We start from the raw sequence: 26,236 nt of genomic DNA, 5'->3' as shown, positions 1-26,236 counted from the left end.
GTTGTCAAAATGTCATTGGCCCTTCTTTCTTAAGTCCCTCATCAGCATACCCTTCAATGTCTTCAGGTGCAGTGCCCTGAATGCATACTAACTGTATGCTAATGAAGGAAAAATGCAATCATAGAATCATAGAATCATAGAATTCGAGATCAGAAGGGACCATTATGATCATCTAGTCTGACCTCCTGCAAGATGCAGGCCACATAAGCCGATCCACCCACTCCTTAAGCAAGCGACCCCTGCCCCATGCTTCGGAGGAAGGCGAAAAACCTCCAGGGCCACTGCCAATCTACCCTGGAGGAAAATTCCTTCCTGACCCCAAATATGGCGGTCAGCTGAACCCCGAGCATGCGGGCAAGACTCTCCAGCCATACCCTCTGGAAAAAGGCTAACAATATCCTATCATTGACCCATTGTACTAATTACCAGTGTGGCACTTAATTGACCTATTGACTAAGCCCGTTATCCTATCATACCATCGCCTCCATAAACTTATCTAGCTTAATCTTAAAGTCATGGAGGTCCTTCGCCCCCACTGTTTCCTTCGGTAGGCTGTTCCAGAATTGCACTTCTCTGATGGTTAGAAACCTTTGTCTAATTTCAAGCCTAAATTTCCTGACTGACAATTTATATCCGTTTGTCCTCGTGTCCACATTAGCACTGAGCTGAAATAATTCCTCTCCTTCCCTGGTGTTTATCCCTCTGATATATTTAAAGAGTGCAATCATATCTCCTCTTATCCTTCTTTTGGTTAAGGAAAACAAACCGAGCTCCTCAAGTCTCCTTTCATACGACAGGCTTTCCATTCCTCGGATCATTCTAGTAGCCCTTCTTTGTACCCGTTCCAGTTTGAATTCATCCTTCTTAAACACGGGAGACCAAAACTGCACACAGTACTCCAAATGAGGTCTCACCAACGCCTTATATAACGGGACTAGCACCTCCTTATCCCTACTAGAAATACCTCGCCTAATGCATCCCAAGACCGCATTAGCTTTTTTAACGGCCACATCACATTGCCTACTCATAGTCATCCTACGATCAACCAGGACTCCTAGGTCCTTCTCCTCCTCCGTTACTTCCAACTGGTGCGTCCCCAGCTTATAACTAAAGTTCTTGTTAGTCATCCCTAAATGCATAACCTTACACTTCTCACTATTGAATTTCAATCCAAAGCACTTGTAAAAATAGACCACTCAGTATATTAGATGCTAGAAAATCCATCTCAGCTTGTGTCACAGAGTCCCCAGGCGATGCTCTGGAACTGCTCCCCACAAAGCCGGTCAGGATTTGGGGAGCCTCCTCTCCCTTGGAGCAGACTGTCTTCAGGGCAAGAAGTTCACACGGTTTCTCTTCCTGGGTCTGACCTTGGAGCATTCAGCATATGCCCCTCCGTGTGCTTCCCACAGCAAGTCTGCCCAAGTGGGGTCCTGGGGAAGCCAGAGGGTCCTGCACCACCCCCACTTCACAGTCAGACATGACTCTTAGCCAGCCAGTAAAACAGAAGTTTATTAGATGACCGGAACACGGTCTAAAACAGAGCTTGTAGGTACAGAGAATGGGACCCCTCTGCCAGGTCCATTCTGGGGCCCAGTGAGCCAGACAACCCCATCTGCCCTCACTTCCCATCCCCAGCCAGCTTCAAACTGACCCCCCCCCAACCCCTCCTTTCTGGCCTTTGTCTCTTTCCTGGGCCAGGAAGTCACCTGAACTCTTTGTTCACCTTTAGCCATCCCCTTGCAGGGGGGAAGGGGCCTGGCCATTTGTTGCCAGGAGACAGAGTGTCAGCCATTTATGCATGCTGGAGACTTAAGAAATGCATAGGGGAAACTGAGGCACACACACAGTATTCAGAGGAAACATTAAGAACAATCCCACTTTGTCACAGCTTGTCATCCTGGCCATGTTTGGAAAATGCCATGGTCACAAAATTGCACATGAAAAATCTTCCTAGACAGTTGTTAAACTCTCACTTTAAAATTCTGCCATTACTGCATATATCTCCCATACCAAAAATGAAAAGCAGTGATTAATAGTAATGTCTTATACTGTCCTCGCTCCAAGGAGTAAGATTCAAAATTACTTTTACATTTACAGATTCAGGGACAGATTTTCAACACCCAGCAGTTCCCTCTGAGAAGAATATGAGTGCTGGGGCTTGAGATCTTTTGAAAATCTGGTCCTTTAATTTCATTTGTAATGATTTCCCTAAATATTTGAGAGAAAATAAATTTTTTAAAAATCTGAATGAGTTTTAGCCAGACTCAATTTCATTTTTTTAAAAATCCCTCTTTTTAACGCACCGTTTTTGTTTTGTTAATTTTGCTACTATCACAGAGGAAGTGTCTGCAAGGATAGTCCAAGTAGTAACAGCTGAAGCTGTAGCAGTCCTGAAAGGTGAACAGGAAAAAGAAGCCCAGCACAAAGATCAGCCTGGACCATTACCTTTAGGTAAAACGAAGCATTTGCAAGAGTGCTGAAGGTATCTCTGTGTGTGCAGATGTATATACATATAATTATTAATATCAGGTCACAATATATAATGCATGTAGATCACAAAGGTGGTGCTGATATTCATGGATAAATTGTAGAACCCTGGGATAAATTCTGTAACCAGATAATAAATAAAATATCACATTTCCCCAATTTATCATGCACCTTTGACTGCCTCGCTGACCCTATCTCCCACCAGTCTATCTCCCACCAGGCCTGCATTACATTCTCCGAGCAACTTCAACCATTATTATTATTATTGTGTTTATTATGCTAGTGGCTCGTTAACTGAGGTAGAATTTTGCCTGAAAGTCCCTAATTCAGCAAAAACACTAAACACATGCTTGACTTCAAGCATTTGCTTAAGTCCTAGCGAGATCTATGGAATTTAAACGCACGCTTAACTCCTTCGCTGAGTTGGGCCTAAGTGAGGGCAGAACTAATTACACATCCTGGGTGTTGAGACATTCTTCAACATACTCTGAGAAACAACGTATGTGTTTGCAATGATTTCTGTTACAGCGTCTGTAGGTACGAAAGTACATCTGTGAGTTATTTAAATGTGGTTGTATGATCTGCATTGGGATCAAAAAGCCAGTCTGGAGAGGAAGTATTCAAGGCACTGGGCCTGGTCCAATATCCATTGAAGTCAATGAAAGTCTTTCCATTGATTTCATTGGTCTGGGGATCACGCCCTAAATCATAAATTGAGACCTCATTGCTTGCTGGAATCATTTGCAGCCCAGGAAATACTGTGGCATAAAGTTTAAAAAACCTCATAGATCCCAGTACTAACTCTGAAGAAATACTCAAAACTATTTCTGTGAAATCAGATGAAGAATCTGAGTATACTTAAGAGAGACCTTGTTTAGGGCTTAATCTTGCTGCTACTGAAACCATTGACAAAACTTCCTCTGACTTCAGTGGGAACAAGATAAGACCCTTAATTGGGAATTAATCTAAAACCTTAAAAGATTAGGCTTCAATACAGCACCTTCCTCTGTTGAAATACCATGATCAGATGGCTGACAGAAGTTCCCCATTGACTTGTTTTCCTTCCTTGATGATGCTTCCAGCTGGTACCTTTCATACTTTGACAAGGAACATTTGCATATATTATGTAGCTAGCCCTGAACTCAGCAGAAACAAAAAAATATCCAGGTTGTAATAATGTAAGAACCCAACAAAGTGCTATTTGTCCAGCTACCCAAAGGTAAACTAAGCTTGGTATTGGGTGCCTATTTATCCCTTTTCCAGATGATCGAACTGAATCTTTAAAATCTCACTGATTTAAATATGTTGCCATCATAGGTTTGTGAATGAAGCTTTCTCAAAATCATGAATGAACAATAGTATTGATCTGGCTAACAGATGGGACACAAACACAAAGGACTGATACTTTTTTTATTTTATTTTATTTCATTTTGCTGTACCCTGGGACCAGACTCTTGAACATAAGGCAGGGCACCTGAAAGGAAATGTTTTCCTTTCATTATAGGTTTAAAATAATCCATTGAAAAAGGGAGTATATCTGAAAATCCATTAGGCACAACTTCCATTGAGGTATTCTCCAAACAGGCCAGAATTGCAGCTTGTACTCAGCATCTAATGGTTTCACAGGAATTAATTGCTGTATCTCATTTTCTCATTTGCATTGTTCAATCTCTAGCAGTTGAAGAATCAGCTAATCTGCCTCCATCCCCGCCTCCATCACCAGCCTCAGAACAGACTGGAACACTGGCAGAAGGTAAGGGTCCACTGGACGTTTCAGAGTATATCTATCAAGGAAGGGAACAAATGCTCATATGAAGAGGTGGGGGAAATAGTGAATGGAAATACTTCCTGCCAGCTTCAGCTTAAAGAGTAAGCATTCTCCAGCAATGAAGTGCCATCTGCAAAGTGACCGTAACACACAAATGAGATATATACATAAACACAGGGATAATTGGAAATAAGCAAAAATAAATACGACATATATATATATGTGAAAAATAATCATTAATAGATATTACAAGCCAAGATGTCTAAATAGTGAGACTTCCCAAGTGTGAGCCTAGAATGTGGTGTTAAAGATTGATTACTACAGTCTGTTAAGATGCGTTTAGTTGGAAATTAACCAGCATTAATGTTGTTTCACAATCCAGGTCCATGCAAGCAAGGAGATTCAGAGTTTGATTATTCCTTCTGCTTTCCAAATTTAATTCACATTTCTGTGCCTTGGTGTATATGGGGATTCTGTACAAGGGTGCCAAAGTGAAATTCTACTCTTAAAGCAAATTATACTCTCTGATCCAAACAGTAGTACTCAACATCAGTAACCCAATAATGTCCACATTCTTCTGTCCCTGAAGCCACAATTCAGAAAGCATGTAATCATGTGCTTAACTTTAAGCATGTGGTTAAACCCCATTGAAGTCACGTGCCTAACATTAAGCCCATGGTTATGTGTTTTGATGAATAGAGGTAGACTGATGAATCAGGGTCTGGGTGTCTGAGTCTCCCATTAACATATGGATCTGAGAGAAAAATTCAGCCCTATGAATTCCCTTGTCTTTGTGAGCTAAATCAGACATTTGACATTATCATTATAGTATGAATATAGTTTTCATATATCACCTTCTTTTTTGTTTTTTAAAAAATAAATATCTTGAAAATTAATGTGTCATAGTAATAAGCTATTACTGTCTGTTGAGTACATACTGTGTGTAATTTATGCTGCACTAGTGTTGGAAATGTGTATTTTTTTATGTGATGTCCCAATATGTGCTAGCTCTCAGTTTACCATGACGTTCTGCAATGAGACACTTTTTTTATACCTGATCTCCCTGCGTTTTGGATCAGTCCATCTCCTGTATACATTGACAAATGTCACATCCTTGGGTACTTTGTATTGAAAATACTTACCTGGCATGTGCAGTAACCAATATGCAAACTTTGATTTCGTTGTCATTATTATCGTAACATTCACATTCCTGTTGTTGAGCAAATATTACAATGTCTACTCAAAAGTAATGGTAATCAAATAAAACCACTCAGGGGGAAAAAAAGGAAAAAAAAAACCAGTACTACACTGGCAAAGATTTTTAGGATTGCTAGAGGCATTTTGATTATTTCACTGCTCTTTTTTGTGTTGATTTATTTGATTATCTTACTGTTCAGGGGTGTGCTTTTTGATTTTTGGTAACAGAATGAAAAAGGGGCTTGTTGATCTGCTTGAGACCAATTTTAAGATCCCTTTACCTTGGGTTTGGCATTGGCTTTGCCCAATGTTTTCACTAATCGTATTATTGCTTATTACTTTGCGGGTTTTATACAGTAGCAAAATTGATTAACTGACAGAATGTTATAGGTTAATCACGTACCAAATGTCTTTTAAATGGAAGCCATTTTGTTAGTTGTATCAATGCAAAGAAGTGACAGAACAGTAGCCATCTCTTTGGCCTAAAAGTAGTTCCCAGCTCTGCAAATGACTCAGAAAGTCACTTAACTTCTTTGTGTTTCTCTTTCCTCATATGTAAAAATGAAATAATCTTGCTTGCTTGCCTACCTCACAGGGGTGTTGTGAGGACTTCAGAGTCAATGATGGTAGAGTGGCTGGAAGATGTAATGTATTATATACTTGCTAACTATGATAGTTTTACAGCATTCATGTTGTTTGCTTTAAAGGTTGGATTTAAAAAAAAAATTTCTGTGATAAACTTGTCTACTAACTTTCAGTTTGAGAGCAAACTTCATTGGACTTGTTTATAACCTCCTGCAAATACAGGTTTATAAGGGAAACATTGTCAGAGCTCCTGTACTGTAGTTCCTCAGTCACTGATGGCCAAAGAGTTCCAAAGTGCTGTAAGCTTCTCTTTTATGTTTGGCTCTTGGGGGGCAGTTCATATTAGAGTTAGTTGAAAAAGACAAAGGAAATAGTAGTAAAAATTGTCACCAAAATTTTTGTCTAGTTGTTCATCGAAATTTGAAAAGTTTCAAACAGCTCTAGTTAATATTGTCTTGTGCTTCTTTCAGTGAATAATTCCTTATTCACCTGATCAAGGCCTTATAGCTGGGAGCTATATTGAACTTTTATTGCTTGGAGTCAGGATTGCCTGATAACGTTAGCTGCTAATAAGCCAAATCCTGCAGTAGTTAGTCAGGAAAACTCCTATTGACTTTAGTGGGAACTTTGCATTAGTAAAGACTGCAAGATTTGACCCAGTGTGTACAATACCTGTTTAAACCCTCAGCCCCTCATGCTACTCAGTTGTCTGTGTGTACCTTTTTGTGTCTGTCCGTCTGTCTGCTCTGTGTAATGCAGTGGTATTTACAGAATTTAATCCAGTTCTGAAGTTGTTGAACAAAAAGTTCTGTATATATACCTTAGTTTTCCTTTTCGTTGTTGTTGTTTTCCTCTTGAATGTTTTACCGGTGCTGTTGTCAGTGCCTTGCATTGCTTTGAAACCAAAGGAGATTTCCTTCAGTCATACCAGGGTGGAAATCACTGTGTTGTAGATATGACAAAGGTAGATGTGGCCAGCCATGCAGCAAACACAAATTAAAAAAAAAAAAAGATGAAGACAGAGGAAAGAGAAAAGAGGAAGGAAGAGAGATTTCTGGGTCAAATATATTTCAGGAGAGAAAAGAGTCAGTGAATGTAGGTTTGATTCTTTCATTCAGCCACAGACAAACGTTCAGATGAGCAGGTCTCTTTGCAGTGCTGCTGGAGGTAAGATAACTAATTTGCTCTTATTGAAATTATTTTGGTGATTGCAAATATTGTAATGTGATTTTTTTTCCAGGAGTTGAAATTTTCCCAAGTGCTGTCTTATCGTTTTATCAAATGGATCTGGACAAACAGTGCTGCTGCTGCCTTGTATTCCCAACATGGCAGTTTCTGAGCTCAGATCTTTGTAAGATTGGCCCCTAATTCCATTGTCCTGTGTAAAAAATGAATCTAAATGCCTTTGATAGACTAGCTTACATTTTAAAGTATGTATTTTGGGATAAGCTTTTTTAAACCAAATAAGTATATTTTAAAAATTGAAAGGAACTAAGTGCTATAAACAGAGATTATTTCCAGTTAAAAATGACTTTCTAAAAGGTATTTTCAAAAGATACCCAGAAGCTAAAACTGAATTAGCCTTTGTGTAAAAAAATTGTATCATAGACTTTAAAATACATTATCTTTTTGCCTAAGCATGTTTAGAAGGGACAAAAATAATAACGATTACATTTTTGTTATAGAAATAAAGAAGGAGGCGAATAAATCATATTAACATTTAAAGACATTATTTCTTTTCTTAAGAAATTGTGTCATAAAGCTGTTATGAATAAACAATACAAATCTACCAAAAAACAAAAACTAAAAAACAAAACCAACAATATAAGACATGACAGACCTTAATAAAATAGTAGCAACAAAATAATACATATGAGCCAGGACCATTACTGTGTTGTCTCCTCCAGTTCCATTAATATTTCAGACATACTCTAAGCAGGGCCTGTATTTTCTTGCCTATAACCAGTTAACAACCTATAAAATATGTGTTCTCTGTCTTCTTTGTGCTTAACAGACAGATTGTCACCTGGACCATTCCTGCCCACGCTAATCCGTGGTCATGCAGGCCATTTCCCTTCCCATTCATGATTATGTAACATCCCTATATGGTAATGACAGCGATTGCTTACATAGAAAAATAATCTTAGGAAAGTGTTTGGTAAGGGGATTTTCAGCAGTGCTCAGCATTGACCTAACTGCTTCCATGGGAATTTTACCAATGACTTCAGTGACAGTGAAGTCAGACTCATGCTGAGCGTTTTTGACAAACTCACCCTTTAATGTATTTTTGATGCCTTTTCAAGCATTTTAGCTGTTAAGTACAAGGAGAAGGAGCCATCACCATGTGACCAGCCAGCTTTCTTTGGACTACCAGGAAGTGCTCTGTGTACCACCTGTGATGCATGTATCATTGTTTGAGAACCTCTGCCATAAAGACTAATGGCTGGTATTGTCAAAGTTAGGCAATCATCTTCCATCGAAACTCAATGTGAGTTGGGTCCCTAACATCCCAGCCTGTAATCTAAAATCACATAACTAACATACTCAGTTTTAGCCATGTCAGTCACTTCCCTCTATCTATTTCTTATCACTAGAATGTAATCTCTTTTCCACCTTCTCAGAATCTATCTTGTGATTCAGGAGAAAGTAATAGCAAAACATTATCTGAATATTTTACTGATTGTATTTGTCACTGAAAAATACTTCAACAAATATTACTGAAATATAGATGCAAATCTCTTGTAATTTGACATTTCCTCTATTTTGCTCTGTGCCCTCTATTAAGTTTGCTGGTTTGAACATCATCAATTGTTACAGCAGTGAAATTCTGGTTACCTTGCATAATAACCTATGAGTTGTTTTGTTATACCCAAGCAGGCCCCGATTCAGGAAAGCACCTAAGCATTCACTTAAATCTATACCTGTTAAGGTAAGAAAAGCAGTTAAGCACAAGCTTAAGTTTAACTTAACTTCAATTCAGACTTAAGCACGTGCTTAACTACATTCCTGAACAATGATGCTTTCTTGAATTGAGACTTTAATCAATATAATAAAACGAACTGGAAATACAGAGTGAATTAACTGGCTTAGCAGTTAAATTAATACACACATCACAGTAGTGTTTATTAGCAGCATCCCTTTCCATCGTGCAAATAAACCTTTGTAAAGACATCAAACATATTTCTTCTTTATATCATTTGAATACTACAGAAACCTACAGAAATCTGGAATCATCATTAGCTCCCATCAAACTGGCATCTTAGATCTGAGCTCCTTTTACTTATTGTGCTATCCGTATATCATCTTTTGAAGTTACCGTGGCACAGAGTTAACATCACCACTTCGGAAAGTAGTTTTCCAAGCAAGTAGCACTGCCCACCATCACAGCTGATGTTCTGATTGTTTGAAGCAATGTTTCTTTGGAAAGTTGTTTTCCTGAAAGTAGTTCAGATTTTTTCTTCAAGGTGGTAAGCAGGTTCAAAAAGAGCAGCCTTTAGAGTCAGATAGGCATCTTGCACCATATTCATCCTAGGTGTAACTCAATACACTTACAGCAGAAGTGAATTTGGCCCAACTGAATGTAACCTGCCAGTAGGTTAAGTCATAGATACTTGCAGAGTCTTACAGCATTTGGCATATTCAGAGTAATTTATTAGTAGGAAATAAATTTAGAAGAATCAGCAGCAAAATAATCCTAAATATTTTACCCTACTGTTGATTTTTAACTCTCTGGTAACCTATTTGCCCTGATGAAAGAATATATGTTAAAACGGTCTATTTAAAGCAAACTCTGTGGGATACAGACAGACAGATAGATATAGTCACCTCAACAGAGACTCCACAGGATGCAAATAACCTGACATTATATTGTGGACAGTTATATAATACAGTATGCCACAGAATCTTAACCCTGGATAATCTTCCTATCAGATGCAAAATACTGCAGATTGGAACTAACGGTATTGTGATCAATGAATAGTTTGTCCTCCCATTGTGAGTGAATAATCATAAATGGGTCCACATGCTGCATTCTTCCTGCAGCAGGAAGGAATAAATTTCATTCTATCACAAGTCAGTTGCTACTACTTTGCTGCAGAAAGCAAAAAGTACCTCACTGAAAATAACAGAGGTTGGGTTCTCATGGTGTCCTGTAAAAGGAATCCTGCATTTGAATGCATTGTTTAGTGCCTAAAATGTTTACTAGAAAAGAGATTCTTCAACTGCACCAAGTTAGGCATTTTACATTTCAAAAATAGGTGCTTGGAAAATTAATATAGATGGCTGCAAAATATAAGTTTATGGAGACGAGGAAAGACATTGGAGACCTTGCTCAGAATCTAAATCCCCAAACCTGCCAGTGCTTAAGCAGGTAAGTAAGTATCTGGAGAATTAGAGCCTATGATTCTAAATGAAGTGCAGGCGGCATGACAAAGTTCTTACATATAAGTTTTTTTTCTATTCTATTCATACACGTATCTGCAAAAATATTCAAGAATTTTAAATACAGGTCACCGTTATTAGCCAGATTGAAATCTACAAATGAGCTAAGGATCTTAAGCCAAATGACTGACTAGGATCCTAAAGCCGGAAGAAGATTTATTTAAAACTGCCTAGTACTTGCCAGGAAAGAGCCGTGAGCAATTACAAATGGAAACCACCACATTTTATTATTATGCTACTAATAATCCCCCCACAGATATATGGAAGAACTAGGTCATAATAATAATAATTTCTTGTTTTAAAAATGTCTGTGTATATGTATGCATGTATATATGTACATATGCACACACAAAGTATCTTTTTATCTTTTTTAGTAAGAAGAAAATATATCAGCCCTCTCTAAAAAACACCAGAACATTAGCCTGGCATTATCTTCAGAGGTTTCTCTTTGTCCACACCATAATGTGCAATGATATTTCTTCCCCAATGTTCCCCTTATGCGATTGTAGTTGCATATCATACACTGAGGTAGTAGCTGCAGCTCCAAGACACATGCTTTTGATGGCATGTGATAGTTTGATGAGCAATACGCATTTCATAAATCAGCAAGTGTAACCTCCCCATTACAGAATACTTGCTGTAAGAGGCACAGAGAGGTGCAATTAATGACAAAACAGGTTCTCTTTGTTCTTTATTGACTATAGTCTTTGAATTAGATTACCTCTGAAATGCTGTGTGATAAGTCAACCGTTTGATGAATAAGTGAGATTTGAATGAGCTTGAAAAATGGAGTAACAGAGGTAGGATGGAATTTACTAGTGCCAAATGCAAGATCAGGCATTTAGGGACTAACAATAAAAATTTTACTGTAATCTGGGAATTTACCAGCTGAAAGTCACAGAGGAGGAGAAAGACCTGGTTGTACTGGTTGATCACAAGATGACTATGAGCCCTCAAATGGATGCAGCCATGAAAAAGATTAATGCAATCCTAAAATGCATCAGGAGAGTATTTCCCGTAGAGATAGGGAAGTATCATTACTATTTTACAAGGTACTGGTTAGACCTCCTCCAGAATACTGTGTGCAAGTCTGGTCTCCCATGTTTAAGAAAGATGAATTCAAACTGGAACAGATGTAGAGAAGGGCTACTAGGATGATTAGAGGACTGGAGAACCTACCTTATCAGAGGAGAATTAAGGAGCTTGGCTTGTTTAGCCTAACAAAATGAAGGCTGAGGCTGATGGTTCTCTATAAATACACTGAGGGGCAAACACTAGGGAGGGAGAGGAGTTATTTAATTAACAAATGGATATAAACTGACCATCAACAAGTTTAGACTTGATATTAAGCAGACAAAGGGTTTTTAACCATCAGAGTAGTGAAATTCTAGAACAGCCTCCAAAGGGGAATAGCGGGAGCAAAAAACCTAACTTTTTTCAAGACTGAGCTTGATAAGGTTATGGAGGGAATGGTATGATGAGGTTGCCTACAATGGCATATGGCCCATTTGTGTCTGCTATTAGGAAATATCTCCAATGTCCAGAGATGGGACACTAGATTGGGAGAGCTTGGCGTTATTACAGAGAATTCTTTCTCAGGTGTCTGGCTGGTAGGTCTTGCCCCATGATCAGGGTCTAACTAATATTTGGGGTTGGGAAGAAATTTTCCCACAGGTGAGACTGTCAGAGACCATAAGGGTTTTTCACCTTTCTCTGCAGTATGTGTCGCTTGCTGGTTTGAACTAGAATAAATGGTAAATTCTTTGTAACTTAAAATCTTTAAATCAAGATTTGAGGACATCAGTAACTCAACCAGAGGTTATGGGTCTATTGCAGGAGTGGGTGGGTGCAGGAGGTCAGACTAGATAATCATGATGGACCCCTTTGGCCTTAAAGTCTACGAGTCAAGGAATATGTTAATATGCCTTAATAAAGCTATATGTGGCAATTTGTGGAAGACAACTTTATTATGTGTTTTACAGTTGATGGGCTAAATTTTTATTTTGGTTACATGGATACAGTCATTCTGACTGCAACTGCTTGCACAGATGTAGCTGAGAGCAACATGTGTTCCAAGCTGAGTACCAGGTTGGGAAAACTCCCATTGTAAGAGAGTCTGGAACAACTAAAAACTCATGCAGACAAGACAAATGTAATTACTTAATTCGTGCCAGACAAGCTGCTAACTAGCATCTCAAAGCTCTGCATACATAGACAAAGAAGCACATCCAAACTGAGACTGAAAATAACCCCTGGAATCCCACTTCATTCCTCATCTGGGTCTGCTTAGCCAGATGTGTCCCATCCTGCAAGTAGGGAGTAGTGCTGATTGGGCATGTCATTACTCCAGAGGGAATTCTGCACCAACAAATTAAAAATTTTGTGAACAATATTTTAAAATTCTGCAAAATTCTGCAGGTTTTATTTGTCAATAATCAAATGTGGAGGCTCCAGCATGGCAGAGGGCAACACGGACCACTGGCTGCACAGAGGTGGGAGATCACCCTGCAGCCCCCACCCAGGATATGGTGAGGCTGCGCCTGACCCTGGTCTGCCCCAGAAACACCGGGGGCCCTGGCCCCTCCCCCTGTGCCAGGTGCACCAGGTGTGGACAGGCAGGCTCAGCAAGGCAGGATCCAAGTGTGGAGGGGCTTAGTGTGGGGGGATCCAGGTAGGGGTTGAGAGGGTTCAGTGTGGGGCAATCTGGGTGTGGGGAGTCCGGGTGCGGGGGGGATCTGGATGCACAGGGGCTCGTTGGGGGAGTTCTGAGTAAAAATGGGACACTGCAGGGAGTCCAGGTGAAAGTAGTTGGGGCTCAGCAGGGGGGATCTGCATGTGGGGGATGGAGCTCGGTGGGGGGCTCAGTGGGAGGGTCTGGGTGCTGGGGGAGTGGGGCTTGGTGGGGTGGGTGGGAGTCCAGGTCCAGATGGTTGGGGCTCAGTGGGGTGAGGGTCCAGGTGCACAGGGGTTGGGCTCAGCAGGGGGGGTCTGGTTGCAGGGGAGCTCTGGATGCAGGGGTGGGGCTCAGCAGGGTGGGGGTTCAGGTATGGGAGGCTTTGTGGGGGTTCTGAGTGCGGGGGATTGAGGCTCAATGGGGGATCTGGGTATGAGGGCTCTGGGTGCATGGGGGTTCAGCAAATGGGGTAGCAGCTCCCTGTATGGTGACCCCTCCCCCCTAGCTGAGGAGTGATGAGGGGGCTGCGGAGCTTCCTGCAGCCAGCATAGGTTTCTGGGGATGAGTCTGACCTGCAAGGAAAGAGGAAGTCCTGTCTTCCCCCACCTCCAGCCCAGCTGGAAGTAGCAGCTGAGCCTGGCACAGGGTAGGAGCCACCAGCCAGGGAGTCCCTAGCCCTGTCCCCCACTGCCCCATGGTGATTTCCTCTCCACCGGCTGCTCGGGGTGCCTGAAACGACATGCTGCACTGCTGGGGAGGGGTGCATGACCGCTTTTGCGGCTTCCCTTTGCTTTCCCGTCAGTCATTTTTCTGTGGGGGAAGCAAATAAATCTGCAGGGGGCATGAATTCTGCATGTGTGCAGTGGCCCAGAATTCCCTCAGGAGTTGCATGTGCTGTCTCCAAAGCCCATCAAGGAAAGCATCTGCTGTTCGGTAGCATTCACTAGCAAATTGAGTCAGGAGGCAATTTTTATTCTCATGGCTTAGCTGGGATACCTTGGTCAGTCCATGATTTTTTAAGTGCACGTCCTATGAGATTGGTAGCTTGTTGCCAAATGGGGGAAGGTTTATGCAACCCTTCCTCATGTTGCTGAGACCTCCCTTATGTGAGCAGAGACACCAAAGTCAATGAGGCTAGTGGTGTGCCTAACTGTTCACCAACGTGAGTGAAAGCCGCACGGCCTGGCCTTTCTATCTAACTTTTCTGTACCCACTTACTCATCTCCATATAAAGGGAGTGATATACCGTAAATGGAAGGACACAGCTTGTTCATGATTACAGCGACTGGTAAATTAATATGCTACAGCCTAAAATGGAATAATAAGTGAGATCGATATCTGGGGGTGGGTCATGACTCATGCACATTCCTCTGTCAGATTTTCTTTTCTTACTTCAGGTGTTCACCTAGGTTAGGTTTCATTGCTCGAACTAGCACTCTGCAGCCACGGTGGAATTGCTTTCTACAGTGGGATGCTCGGGTACACAGATCTGGAAACTTTAACTGGCTTGATTAACTTCTTTGTTATTGAGGTGGGGTAGGGTTCAGGACCCTATATCAAAGAAGGAGAAGAAAAAGAAATTATTTTGCAACTTTCATGCTGGCAGAAAACCCAACAGGTAATCTACACTTACAGATACTGACTGAAGAGTATATCCTATGAATAAAGTGGTCAACAAGTCGCTAGCTATCACACTCAGAGGATGGTCAACCCGAGACTTAATTTCTAGTGGTCAGAAAACTAACATTTTAGTTCTTCATGAGTTCAATCAGGTTCAGTGTGCACCACAAACGATGTGAAATCTCAGATCACTCCTGTTCCATTTAATAGGTTGGATAGTTGGCTATTTTTTATTGCAGCTGTGTTATTTTGTTAACCTGTGTTATTAGAAACTGCACGAATCCTCCTCTTGCTATCAGTAGCTGAGCTAACCTGAGATGATACACTTTTCAGTGGGAGATGAATAAAGCCTTCATTACAGTGCATTGGAAAACTCCCAGCAGAGAGCCAGGTAGGCTACAGGAACATGGCAAAGCAATATATAGGGCAGGAATGGACACTAAAAGAAACTGCTGAAAGGCAGCTGTACGTGGGAGGATTTTACCACAGAAAGGATAGCCACCAGCTTAAAACAACTATCTTTCTTTAGGTTAAATTGTCATTCGTTGATGTGTAGCTGAAAGAAGTTACAGAGGTTGAAAAAACAAAAACAGCGTCTACCAAAGTACAGTAAATGGATTTCTTTAAATGCAAGTAGCTTTTTAGATTTTGTACTTTCAAATGTTCCAGCTATTTCTGAAGGGATTATTCAACTCGGTCCTGGGATGCACCAGGGCTACCTTCTACCCTCTATCTATGTTTGTAACCTCCTTTGGCTTCAATACGAGTTGTCAGTTTTGGATTGAGTGCAGCATATAGCCCTTCTATAACTAAGAGTGATTTTGAATTCATTGATATGTTTGATGCTTGGGTACTGTTATTATAGGCACTAAGAGAGACAGGAAATAAATATATAAACGATACCTTAAATGAATGTAAACCTCACGTCTTCCATTGCTTAGCATGGCTGGTTTCATCTACTCCATTGCATGACATAGTACAGTGGTTTTCAACCTGTGGTCCATGGACTGCTGGGGGGCCCGCAGACAATGTCTAAGATTTCCAAAGGGGTCCGCACCTCCATTCAATTTTTTTAAGGGTCCACAAATGAAAAAAGGTTAAAAACCACTGACATAGCAGCTTGATGTGTCTGTGCATGTGTCCATCCTGTCTTGTCTTATCTTTGTCTGTCCAGTTCTCCCTGCAGTTTCTTCCTGTGTGTGTCTGTTTGTTGATGAAGGGGATGAGGAAAAGGTGGGACCTCTACACAGCTGCCCATGCTATAGGTCTGCCGCCAGTGGGGAGAGGCGTAAACAGCTAGCACCCTCCATTTCAGTGTCTGTACCCGTTGAGGACCCCTGCCATTCAGATGAGGAGTACTATGAGCACCCTTTGTTCAGCTCAGAGTGGACTGATTCCAGTACATTCCCCAGTGCTACAGCGCAGAGTGCAGAGGCCTTGTTAGGCTGCGATGAAGGTGAACCAGGCATGGTGCCTCTTTGTTCTTCCTCCTTTCCATCCTGCTCCATGATATTCCATTATTGTGCATCAAGTAACTTGTTTCTGTGGAAGAGAGCCCTGGGGGTTTGTTTGTTTTTCCACATGGAGGTGAAGTATCTCTGGAATCCACACGCCCCGAGGGGAGGCTGCAGCTGTAGAGCTAAACACAGCACTGCTGTAAATGGACCCAAGTCCATGGTGGCCAACAGAGATGCAGCCACTTCCACCAGAGTTGAATTTAATCCATAATTTGTAGTAAAATGGCCTTGGTTATTGCAGTGAAAGGAGCAGCTAATTAAAAAAGCATAAATTGTTCCCTCTTCTTTTGGGAGAGGATCACTGCCCAGGAAAGTGTGGAAAGTAGGGCGATCATTTGATACCTGAGTTAAGCCAGTTGTTAATGCTACAGAAAAAAAACAACACCCATCCACTGGGACAGCAGTAGAAAATGACTGATCACCTTTGATTCATCAGGTAGGGCAAAGGAGGCCAGATTCATCCCTAGTGTACCTCCGTTGACTTCATAGGGATTAGCTTGACCTATGTGTCTTTACCAATATTCCACATGTGTCCAGCTGACAATGTGCTTACCTGGTCATCAACAAGATGGCATGTAAGACAGACATTTAAGTAAGTTTGTTGTGATCATTCTGCGTCCCATCTCTTATTAGGCTGAGCCCCTTATTGAGTAAAATTAGCCATATTATTTTATCAAGATGGTTGAAGAAGGGTGGAATGAATTTTGTGGAGTCAGTTTCTACTCCAGGTAGTGAAAAGAGTGTTGGCTTCTTAGTCAAGACCAAATAGACAATGTCACACTCAACACTGTTGTGCTAAATCAGCCTGGGACTTAAACTGGATCTGAAGAATGGTTACAATACAACATTCTACAGAGGTTTAAGTCACAGAAGAATAGCCCTGAATATCTGTAATTGTTCAGTAAAACATATGAGAAGAACTGATGAGATCATGTCAGTGATGAGCTTACCACACTAGAGAATTTAGCTTGATATTGAAGAGTGTATTGAATATTATAATAGTATTGGATCAGACAGGGAAATCTATTTCCTAGAAAGGGGGGAACTTAATAGAAAAGTCAAGTGTTTCATTATATTTTTAGGTGGAACTAGTATTTGACTTTTGTGTGTGTAGTTATTGACATCTGAAGATACAGATGCTTGTCCATTCAAGTAGAAAATCTTTTTTTTTCTGCAGCTATAATTAAGACGGTATAAATGTTTCCATTATAAACCTCATGTTTTGGAGATTGTAACCCAGTGGTAAAATTTTGCTCAGCAGTAAAGCAAAAATCTATGATCTTGGTGGAGTAGGGTTTTTTTTCCCCAATGTAAAAACATATGAGAAGATATGTCATGTAACTTTTGTTTTGGTAGTGTTTCTTTTTTAACTGTATACTCAAAATAATATTGGTATGATGGGCTGTAATAATACTGAAAGAGCCATTATGATCTATAATTTTGACATTTATTTACAACATTTAGCTAATTATACTTTCTTTGGACCAAATTGTTCACTTTATTCCACCTGTTCTGCAGCCGTGTTATTTGTGTGATAGCAGTGAAGTTACACCAGCACAAAAATGGGGTAGAGAATTGCATTTTTTATCTAAAATTTTAAAAAGAGGTATAAATGCAAAAGAAAATGAAGCCAAAAAAAAGTTAAGTATTTAAGCAAGGAAATAAAGATTTTGTAGTTGAACACCGTCACTAACTTGCCCTTATTGTGCCAGTGTGTTATATTTTTATGTTAGATTAAACCCACCTATGTTTAAAGATCCCTGTAACACCTAGGCTCCATGATCTGGTGAAAGACACAGTTACAGGTCAAATTCCAAATCTTCTGGCTTCTGTTAATTTGAGATGAATTACGTAACTAATTTCATTTTTATAGTTTAATTAATAATGCTCTACTTTGGATAACTATTTTCTCAGTACAGGTTAATGAACACGTTCCTTCTTGTGATTTATAAAGGCATAAATTTAGTTCTTTTTACCAAACCAGCCTCAGGAGAAAAATCACGTCTTTACAGAGCGGTTTAGCATCAAAAAAACAGAGCCAGATACAACCACTGTTATTCAGGTTCACTAACACCTAACTCCAACCTGACTCAGTGAGGTACTTAAGCCTGGCCCTAACTTTGAGGCACACAAGTACTCCTGTTGACTTCAACGGGACTACTAAGCATGTGCTTAAGTACCTTGCTGAACTGAGGCCTGAATAATCCCAGTTGTTATCATTGGGAATGCTCCTGGGTAAGGTCAAGATTGTGGCACAGGGATTTTTATTAAAATTCACGAGTAAGATGTGAGCAATAAGCAATAAATCGCAGAAGCCCTGGGCCCCAACACCCGAGGCTGACAGCCGTTGCCCCACAGCTGGGGGGGGGGCTGACTGCCTGAGCGGGGGGACTGAAGCTGAAGGCAGAATTTACAGTGATCTGTTAAAGTCACGGAATCTGGGACTTCCGTGACAAAATCGTATCCTTACTCATGGGGTAAGGTGCTATTCAACCTGAGTATGAGTGCCAGAGTCCAGCCCATAATGAACAGTTCATTAATCACTCTTCAGTGTTCTTCTGCTGTGGCAAGAGAAGAACCAAAAATATGCTTAATATTAATATAATTATATTAGCACCACACCAAACTAGGTGCTTTGTAGTAGGTTAACTTACTAGGCAGTTAGTGCTCAATTTCCTCAAGGTCAGGGAGAGGAGTTACTTTCTGCACTGGAGAAAAGAGCACATTTATAAACAATTTCAATGCACTTTGTGAGTACATGGATGCATCAGACTTTTCACAGCCATTTACCACCAAGCACCATCTCCATTTCCAATGAGTATTTGGGATGTTTGATCTACAGTCATCTCCGTGTTGCAAGGGCAGGTCTGTAAAACACTTTCAGCTCTCATTGTACAACCTAAACATGCTTCTCAAGGAGGGAAACAATACCGTTAAATGTTGCCATGCAAAGCGCAATTTGGCAACCAGAAAATAATTCATCCTTTTTCGTTCTAAGGCAAACTCAATCGCATCCCCCCCCCCCCACACACACACACACACTTGAAATGGGATGGAAGCTGACACGGCCTTGAGGTTGGCAACCTAGCCCACCTTTAGAGCTGAAAGTGTTACTGTAAGAACAATCCTACTGAACTTTGTACTTTGTGTTGTCTGCTGGTGTTGATGTCACCTCCTTTTCCATCCCCCAAGAAGAAGAAACAGTAGAGAGTCCAAATGCCGAGGAAGCGAAACCAGCAGCTCTTCCTGGAAAGGAGCTGGGGAAAGACAGTGGGTCTGCTAAGCCTTCAGAGCAGGCAGAGGGCCAGCTGGATTCTGGTTCGGAGGCCAAAGTGTATCATGAAGACAGTGTGCTAAGTGTGGCACCTGGCGGGAACGGCATAACAGTTGTCGAGGAGGTGCCCCTGAAAGCAAATATACCTTCCTTGGCTGAGGAAGGTGTGTGCTCCTTAGGATTGCATGTGTTTGCTGCAAATGGAGTTCTTCTCCTGCTTTCTCCAGTGCTTTCCAAGGCTGCTCCATTTCCTCCTCCTCTTGTTTATTATTATTATTGTTCTTGTTATTATGCTTGACGAGTATGCATCGGGTAACCCAAATTGCATAGATGCTGTATAACAAATGATTTCCCACCACTGCAGCTGATTCCTGATTTTTTTTACTTTGCCATGATACAATGTGCTTTGCAGCTAAGCTGATACTGCCACATCAGCCTTTTTTTCCCCATCTCAGATGTGTTTGCCAGTCACATTGCTAATCTATGTATATACTTTTTTTCTTTTTGGTGCAGAGATTCATCTGCTTTTCTTTTTTTAAAAAAAGGAGATTTATTGACTTAGACTATGACATAAAGAGGCTTAAACTATAGAAATATTTTTGCTTGCTGTGTGCAGTGTTATTATTTATTTATGCTTCAGTGCATTCTGGTTTTGTTTCCGTAAGGCTATTGCTTCTTATGTCATATCCTCACCATTCATTGCAATCAGCTCCCCCTCTTCCCTTCCCTCTTTGACCATTGCCAAAACTTTGAATTTTCATTTATTTTAGCTCATTACAAGTTTATGGCCCAACCTGAAGTCCCTGCTCAGGCATGATTCCCATCGATCCCAATGGGATTTTTGCCTTCGTAATGAAGTGTGGAATTGGGCACTTAGGGTAAAATCCTAAGGTGCTCACTTAGGCAAAACTATCAATAGTTTTGATAGTTTTGATCAAATTGAAATCCATAGTTTTGCTTGAGTAAGAAGTATGTAAGTCTTCAGGGTTTGTCCTTTTGACAGTATTTCTCATCAGTTGTTTCAGAGGGAAACATAGAGGTAATGATGAGCCATACACTTCCTAATTAAGAGATTTTGGGTGTTGGAGGCTTGTGTTTACAAAAAAGCCTGTCCTAGTAATTTTATTTGGCCCAGCTGAGCAAGATGAAATTCCTTTGGTATTGTGTCTGCTAATATCATGTGGTATGTGCATCAGCATTACCAGCAGAGGTACAGTACTATAGGTGAAGAAAGATGGCATGTAACTAATTTGTCTCAGTGACGCCACAGTGAAATAAGCTAATGGGCATTGCTTTTGCATATTATATAAGTTGCAACTAATCACCACCATCACCAAAACACCAAAATAGAGAGGAGGAAGAAGTATAACCGTTGTCGGTGTTTTTATTTGCTACTTACAATGTTTAGAAGGGTGGTTAATATTTTAAGCTGAAGATAGCCTATCTAAATATTTTAAATAATGATGAACAGATTAATTCAAATTGCTCTAAAAAATGATAATGGGCCCAGACCTGTGTGCCATACTCTCACAAACGGTTTCATTGGCTTCAACTGGAGAACTTCTGTGAGTATGGAGAGCCAAATTTGTTTGCCCGAGATTTGTTGCAGCATGTTTTGGAAACATGCATAATTTATTTTTTTAAAGAAAAACTGACTAAACAATGTTATAACACATTCTGGCATAGATTTCATTATTCTTGTCTTATAATGCACAAGGGGAAGATCAATCTATTAACTACTAATAAATCATCTATAAATTATATATTAAAATGTTACCAAAGAATATTAACTATGCTAAGAATATAGCAGTAACAGGTGTCAGAGTAACATTTTGATTAATTTTAAAATAATCCAGGCCCTCATTATTCAGTGATGCTGAACACCCGTGGTTTCCACTGACTTCATTTGGAGCTGTTAGTGCTCTGCATTTCTGAAAGCTAGGCCTCTCAACTTTGGAAATACAAACAGGTCCATATCCCGTGCATGTTGTGTGAGGTCAGTTTCATGAAAATAACCTGCTTTCTGCTTTTTTGCTAAAAAGCAAATGTAAAAGATCAGTGATATTAGTCAATGAGCTCCCTCAGTTTACACTTAGCCCATGTACTGTGGATTTTAATATTTCCTTTGATTAAGCTAGACACACAAAAGCTTGTGATTTAAAAAGAGATGTAGCATTACGTAAAGGCATATATTGTGTATTTCAAGCACATATACAAGGATACTGTTACTTGGCCAAATCTTGCAGACATTTATCAAAGCAAAATTTGTATTGACTTCAGAGTCTAGCAAAGCATTCAAATATTAATTGAGGGATATTTATGATTTTACTGTTACAAGTAATGAGTATGAAGAAATCACATGAAACAAAAGGGTATATTTCTCATTTCAGTGGAGATAGATTTACATGTGTAACTCATATTATCATTAATGCACTTATAAAAGCTTGTGCATCAAGATGAGAGGAGTGTGCAACACTTTAAAACAAATTTCTAACTGAATAGCCTTGCTGCATGGTTGCATATTTTCCCCTCTCCCTTCCATTAATCATACCAAGATATTGTTGTAAGCTAAATGACTGTCTATAAGTACTTTAAATAATTTGTCATAAAACCCAACCAAACTACTTCAGATTTACTTACAGCTTCGAAGATGGAAATCCGTGACCAGGAGGGCACAGGCCCTTTCACAGCTGAGCCATTAGACACAAAGGAACGTGAGTCAGAGAAAGACAGTAAGACTGGTGAGCAATCTAAACATGATGCCTTAGTTCCACAGCCAAAAACTGAGACTCTAGATAAAAAGGAGTCATGGGGCAAAGAAGAAGAGAAAATGCATCCAACTGTGTCGGGACAGACTTTGGATGCAGATCTGCAAAAGAAAGGGGAAGTAAGTTTTGCAGACCCAGGTGCTGATTCAGCTGCAGAGCCTCTTGTATCTCAAGGACACAGGGACTTGTCATCTGACCTGCCGAAGGAGAGTAAAACAGATGAAAGGAGTACAGATACCCAGATACCATCTAACCAGGCTATACCCCTGAAATATAAAGATGACTTTACAGAAACCCAGAAGAGTAATCTTGCTCTTTTGCCTTCAGAATCTAGAATTGACGTGTCTAGTGCTGCCAGAAGTGAACCTCTTTCAGAAACTCCAATGACTGTCTCACAGAAATCACAACTTGAAGACAGTTGCAAAACAAAACAAGAGTTCCCTGACAAAGAGATTGCCAAAGATCTTTCGAAAGATGAAAAGATCCACAAAGACCAAACAGAAAAGCCAGAGGCAGGAGAAGTCTCAGCAATGGCTGCAGATGCCCCCAAACCAACTACAGAAGAAAGACCCATCCAGAAAGTTTCTACATGGGGGGAAGAAAAGGACATGACAAGGGACGAGAGTGATGAGGAGGAAAGATACGGCTTCCTGGATTGGCAGCCCTCCAAAGTATTAGATGATACTAAACTTTATGCAGAGCAGGAAGATAAAATAGTTGTTCTAGACAAAGCAGTTGTTAGTGAAGCTAAAAAATCATCTGATGGTCTCAAAGCAGAAGAAGAGACTGATCGAACTGGAGTCTCAACAGTAGTAGATGCCAAAAACGAAGAGCAGCAGAGCACAGAGACCCCCACTGGGAAGTTAAGCCATGAATCAGTTCCTGAGAAAGCAAAAGAGCTTATAGATACAGATCACTTATCTAAAGCAACAGAAAAAGCTCCTGATGCACCAAGGTTAACAAGTGAAAAGGGCCCAACTCATGAACTTCGTCAAGACAGAACTATTGAAAAGGATGCTAAGGAGGATACATTCCATATCTCAGATTCAGCTACTCATGAAATACAGGTAGAGGAGGATAGGTCAGGAATGTCAAAGTATTTTGAAACATCTGCTTTGAAAGAGGAAGCAACAAAAAGTGACACACAGCAGCAAGGCAGTGATTACTATGAACTAAGTGACACTAAGGAAAGTGCATATGAACTTTATCATGCAGATCCTCTATTATCTAAAAAAGAAGAAAAGAAATTACAGCCAGAAACAGATCAACCATCCAGTGACCCTGCTCATGAAATAGGATATAGTACTCTTGCTCAGAGTTTTCCCTCAGATAAGTCTGAGGAACCTAGCTCTCCACAGGAGAGGATGTTCACTATTGATCCCAAAGTGTATGGGGATAAGAGACAGATCCATAGTAAAAATAAAGATGATTTAACTCTAAGCCGGAGCTTAGGACTTGGGGGAAGATCTGCAATAGAACAGCGGAGTATGTCAATTAACCTGCCAATGTCCTGTCTAGATTCTATAGCACTAGGATTCAGCTTTGGCCGTGCTCAGGATCTTTCTCCCCTCGCTTCAGATATTCTAACAAACACTAGTGGGAGCATGGATGAAGGTGATGATTACTTGCCAGCAACCACCCCGGCATTAGAGAGAGCCCCTTGTTTCCCTATAGATAGCACAGAGGAAGATGAAAACGATGAGGAAGAAAAAGCAATGGAAGAAGAAAATATTCAGGTTGAATCCTTGTGTGAGTCACCCTTCCTGGCTAAGGATTATTACAAAAATGGGGCTGTAATGGCCCCTGATTTGCCTGAAATGTTAGACCTAGCAGGCACAAGGTCTAGATTAGCTTCTGTGAGTGCTGATACAGAGGTGGCACGAAGAAAATCGGTTCCTTCCGATGCTGGTGTAGAAGACAGTGGTGTGTCCCTGCCTCCTGTGACTGATGAAAACCACATAACTCTAAAAGCTGAAAGTCAGCTAGAAGACTTAGGCTACTGTGTTTTCAATAAGTACACAGTCCCACTACCTTCTCCAGTCCAGGACAGCGAGAGCTTAACAGGTGAAATCTGCCCCTTTTATGAAGGCAGGGATGAAAAAATGAGAAGAGGACTGGCAGCTGACCTCTCTTTGATAGAAGTGAAGTTGGCAGCAGCTGAAAAGTCGAAAGAAGAATTCAGCAGTGAAAAAGACTTGAGTCCAAACATCTCCAGTGACATAACGGTTCTGGGAAGGGAGTTTGAGCAGGAGAAAAAAGGCTCTGATAAGCTAGATACCGTGCTAGAAAAAAGTGAGGAACAAGTTGATTCCAAAGAAATCCATTCCCTTGAAGATACAAAACATGAGAAAAAAAGGCCTGATGCAATTTTAGAAATGAAAGAAGAAAGTACAGTTGATAAACTTCATGTAGCTGGGCCAGAGAGTGATACTGCAAATGACAAAGCATTAGAAAAAGAGGTAACAAAAGAAAAAGATCTTGTTTCTTTACTGACTCAGAAGGAGGAAAAGTCTCTTAGCATTATACCAAAGGTAGCTGAGATAGAAACACCACACAGGCCAGACTACAATGCTATAAAACACGATATGGATGTTGCTGCCAGGAAAGCTGACCAAGAATACCAGACTCAGCTGCATACTGAGATCAGTGAGTTTGCTGCAACTGGTTCAAAGCAGGACACAGATTCTGTAGAAAAAGCAGAGCCTGAAGCCCAAGAAGCTCAGCAGCAGCAAAAGGACCAGGCCTCTTTGCCCAAAGAACCAAAGGAGGCAGATGTTCTTTCAAGAACTGAGCCTAGTCAAATGAAGGACAGCACCAAACTATCTGAGTCTGAAATTAAGGAGAAAGTGCCTAAGCCTGATCTGGTGCATCAGGAAGCAGTAGATAAAGAAGAATCTTACGAGTCTAGCGGAGAACATGATCAAATCCAAGAAGACTTAAATGGAGAATCTTTGAAACCTGATGATGGCAAAATAGAACCTCAGAAACCACCTGTATCAGAAGAAGAGATTACGTCACAATTGCCAGTGGAAGAACCTTCCATCGAGCTTGCCATTTCAAAAGCTGATTCTGTACAAGAAGAGACAGCCGACATCCAAATGGAGAGCATATCACAGTCTAAAGAAGAAATTAAAGAGACGACTCCAGACATAGCTGTGAGGCCCGCAGAAACCACGGAGCAGCTACTGTGTGATTTAACTCCTGAGTGTGTAGAAGGCAAAGAGCATGAAGAAGAAGATGATGATGATAAGCATCAACTCATGTCAGACATGCACCAAGAAATAGAGTTGGAGGCGCCTGCTGGAGAAGAAACATCGACTGAGGCTGGCCCAGAGGAAATGCCTGAACTGAAAGGGGTTATTGAGTCTGTTGTGACAATTGAGGACGACTTCATCACGGTGGTGCAGATGACTGTGGATGAGAGTGAATCTGCCTCTCACAGCGTGCGCTTTGCTGCTGCACAGCAGGAAGAAATGGAAAGAAGGGACTCCCTGCCTGAAGAGGAAGTGGAGATGGAGATGGAGGAACCCGCTGACATCCAGGCAGAGCCCAAAGAGAGCTCGCTGGAAGCTCCCTCTTCACCCGAGAAGGAGGAGATCCTGCTAACCGATTACAAGACAGAGACATATGATGATTACAAAGATGAAACAACTATCGATGACTCCGTCATGGACACAGACAGCCTGTGGGCGGATACTCAAGGTGTGCATTATCCTTTTTTAAAAAAAATGTTTTTGCTTCCCAACAAACCATAATGATTAAAAAGCATAATAATAATATAATAGTAATAATAATTTCAGCACATTTCAGAAATGTTATAAAATAATCTGCCATTTATTTTAAACAATCTGCTGTATTTTCAAATTTCTTTCCCCTCCACCAAAGCGTTGTTAACATTTGTTACTA

The 26,236-nt window shown here is 40.7% G+C and overlaps 1 protein-coding gene and 1 long non-coding RNA gene across 8 annotated transcripts in view; one reads left to right on the top strand and one right to left on the bottom strand.

Moving 5' to 3' along the window:
- Nucleotides 1-26,236, top strand: part of MAP2 (microtubule associated protein 2) — a 260,078-nt gene that overhangs the window by 191,052 nt on the left and 42,790 nt on the right. For 5 of the 7 annotated variants that reach the window (XM_039493840.1, XM_039493844.1, XM_039493841.1 and 2 more), the window contains exons 5-6: nucleotides 2,338-2,451; nucleotides 4,163-4,240. In XM_039493840.1, coding sequence (XP_039349774.1) covers nucleotides 2,338-2,451; nucleotides 4,163-4,240 — 192 coding nt within the window. Of the gene's footprint in view, nucleotides 1-2,337; nucleotides 2,452-4,162; nucleotides 4,241-22,192; nucleotides 26,033-26,236 lie in introns of all 7 variants that reach the window. The other 2 variants (XM_039493838.1, XM_039493845.1) reach the window with 2 other exon arrangements.
- On the bottom strand, nucleotides 14,167-25,318 carry LOC120374353. Its single transcript, XR_005586027.1, has 3 exons — nucleotides 25,231-25,318; nucleotides 22,203-22,527; nucleotides 14,167-14,702 (listed from the first exon to the last, which is right to left on the bottom strand). It is a non-coding gene; the product is annotated as an uncharacterized LOC120374353 (long non-coding RNA).

Source organism: Mauremys reevesii, linkage group 11, assembly GCF_016161935.1.
Source record: "Mauremys reevesii isolate NIE-2019 linkage group 11, ASM1616193v1, whole genome shotgun sequence".
Classification (NCBI taxonomy): Eukaryota; Metazoa; Chordata; order Testudines; family Geoemydidae; genus Mauremys; species Mauremys reevesii.
The sequence above is the reverse complement of the archived record's forward strand: the minus strand, read 5'-3'. Positions and strand labels throughout refer to the sequence as shown.